Source organism: Urtica dioica, chromosome 8, assembly GCF_054948205.1.
Source record: "Urtica dioica subsp. dioica isolate 48M chromosome 8, U.dioica_male_clone48M_v1_H2, whole genome shotgun sequence".
Classification (NCBI taxonomy): Eukaryota; Viridiplantae; Streptophyta; class Magnoliopsida; order Rosales; family Urticaceae; genus Urtica; species Urtica dioica.
Genome location: NC_142763.1, coordinates 31,382,797 through 31,385,122, shown reverse-complemented (window position 1 = coordinate 31,385,122; position 2,326 = coordinate 31,382,797). Strand labels below are relative to the sequence as shown.

Sequence of the window (2,326 nt, the reverse complement as noted above, 5' to 3'; positions counted from 1 at the left end):
ACTAAAATTAAAAATTAAAGTATAAGTAAAAATAAAAAACTACTGACAAAAAACTTCATCAAAATATAATTTTTAAATTTTTAGTTAAAACATTAAAAAAAAACATTTTTCCACTTTTTAAAAAACTAATTTTAACAAACATTTAAATACAATTTAATTTTTAGAAAAAACTAAAAACATGCTTAATAAACAATGTCAAACAGTGCCTAAAGTTGTCTTTCTGGGCCTAAATTGACTGTACATTCATTTGACGGGCCTAAGCTTTTTTTGGTGGGCTCATCCTTAGTAGCCAACGGCCTCGTAAAAAGACGGGTCATTTTGTCCATATCACTGTGCGTCGTCGTCTGATTCCGAGCTTTGCTCCTCCGAGGTCCTTCTTCCCTCTCCATCTAACCCTAATTCCCTGGTTCGTACAGACCTCTGCGATGGCGAAGTCAAAATCACAGTAAGACCGCCATGGAAAAGAATGGTTTCTTGTTTTCACGATCTTTAGTTTCTTCTTCTCAACTTGTTTTCATGCTCTTTTTCCAATTGTCTGTTATGATTCAGGTCAAATGCATCGACTAATGCCGATGCCAAGTTTGAGAAGAAGCTCGCGTTTTATTCAAGTGAGTTCGATATCGTTCGTACATTCTTATGAGTAACCAAATTATGAATATATTGTTTATTCGTTTTCGCCGAGCTTAATCTAAATTCACCACGCAGTGGTTAGAGACCGAGTCGCTTCTTTGAATGCACAGAAGAGCATTACCAAGGTCAGAAATTACTTTGATGAACTTAATGGTTTGTTTACTTTGATCTTAATCACTTTGTATGTTAATGAGCTAGCTAATTTATCTCATAAATATAATTCTATGGCGATTAAGATTTTAGGGTACTGGTAGATAATGCCAATTCAATCAGATTTCTCGCATTTTATGATGTTTTAAGAGTGGTTATTGGGTCAATGATTCGGCGTAATTTATAACCTGCAAACTTTCTGGTACTATGTATGTACTGTTGTTACAACCAATCTCGAACATTGTCGAAAAAAAACGTGATTTTGTATTATATTTTTCAACAGAAGAAGAGAGTCCGAAGCCGAAAGAAGAACACAAAAGCTTACAATCTCACTTCCCTTTTGGAGGTCCTTCCGGAACTCAAGGATCTCAAGAAGAAGCCGGCTCTACTTGACGTTAAGGTGAACTGCAAATCGAGGCCAAAGATCATGTAAGTTGTCGAATCATAATGTGGTTTTCTTTATTGGTGTAGCAGCGTTTGAACTTTGTGCTTAGTGGTGGGTTTTTCAATGACCTTGGCAGGTTGAAAGAAGCAAAGCAACTGAAAACAGTTCTCAGCAATCCAACGTTCCAGTCAGACCCACTGGCTGCTATTCATCTGCACTTGCAGACAACACAGCCGGTTATAGAGAAGAAACCGGAGAAAAGGGACAAAAGCGGAGATAAAGATAAGAAGAAGAAAAAGAAGAGCAAAGGCAAGAAGAAATCAGATTCGTCAGCTCAAGCTATGGAGATGTAGTCCAGCGACCGGGTTGTGTCTAGCCACCATTTTTGGTGAGCCAATTTTGTTTATATATGAAGCTTGGAGATCTACAGTAAAAAAGATCAGTTTTGTTTTGTTCTGCTAACAAAATCTTCTAAACTAGCATCTTTAGAGCCTATATTCTAATGAGCTTTACTGTTATTTCTGAACCAAGGAATCTGAATGTAGAATTTGCATATCCAGAAGCATATAACTGCTTCCAAATTACGTTCATATACTCGCATACTTTCTTTTCTGGATTTCCCGAATGATGAGTTAAAATGAATATATGAATAGAGCTTACGTTGATAAAAAGCTCATTTAAACAAATTGATTTATTGGATAGCTAATTTCAGTCTAAGATTTTGTAAGGGTCTACTTCACTAGTTAGAAAGTTGTCCAAGATACAAACTCTTGCTTCTTTCAGCAGAAATAGTGTGTTACGACTCTGAGGGTGAATCAGTAATTTATAATTTTATTACGTTTATTTATTTATTGAAATTTGAGTTATATTTTAGTAGAAATTAATCGTTAGGGTTGGTCATTAGTCATTATCATTACTTTAATCGTAGATTAGTGTTATTGGAGTAACTGGCAAATAAGTCAGTGATTTGTGTTCTTTCCTATTATTACATAGCCAGTCAAGACATTTATGGAGTCCCTGGTTGTAGAAGAGTGTTTTACAGAAACAGCCATTTTGTCTTCTTCTCTGGATGCCATTATTAAAAAAATAATAATAAGTTTTACTTGGATAATCATGCTCAGCCTGTCACTCAGATCACCTATTCTGGGCGTTGTACCATTC

At 35.4% G+C, this 2,326-nt stretch overlaps 1 protein-coding gene across 1 annotated transcript; it reads left to right on the top strand.

The window, feature by feature from the left end:
- The first annotated feature begins 323 nt into the window (after positions 1-323).
- On the top strand, positions 324-1,755 carry LOC149389196 (ribosome biogenesis protein). The gene is made up of 5 exons (XM_089623696.1): positions 324-445; positions 550-608; positions 706-755; positions 1,064-1,209; positions 1,302-1,755. The coding sequence occupies exons 1-5, from the start codon at positions 426-428 to the stop codon at positions 1,516-1,518; spliced, it is 492 nt and encodes a 163-aa protein (XP_089479822.1). The 5' UTR covers positions 324-425; the 3' UTR covers positions 1,519-1,755.
- The last annotated feature ends 571 nt before the right edge of the window (positions 1,756-2,326 follow it).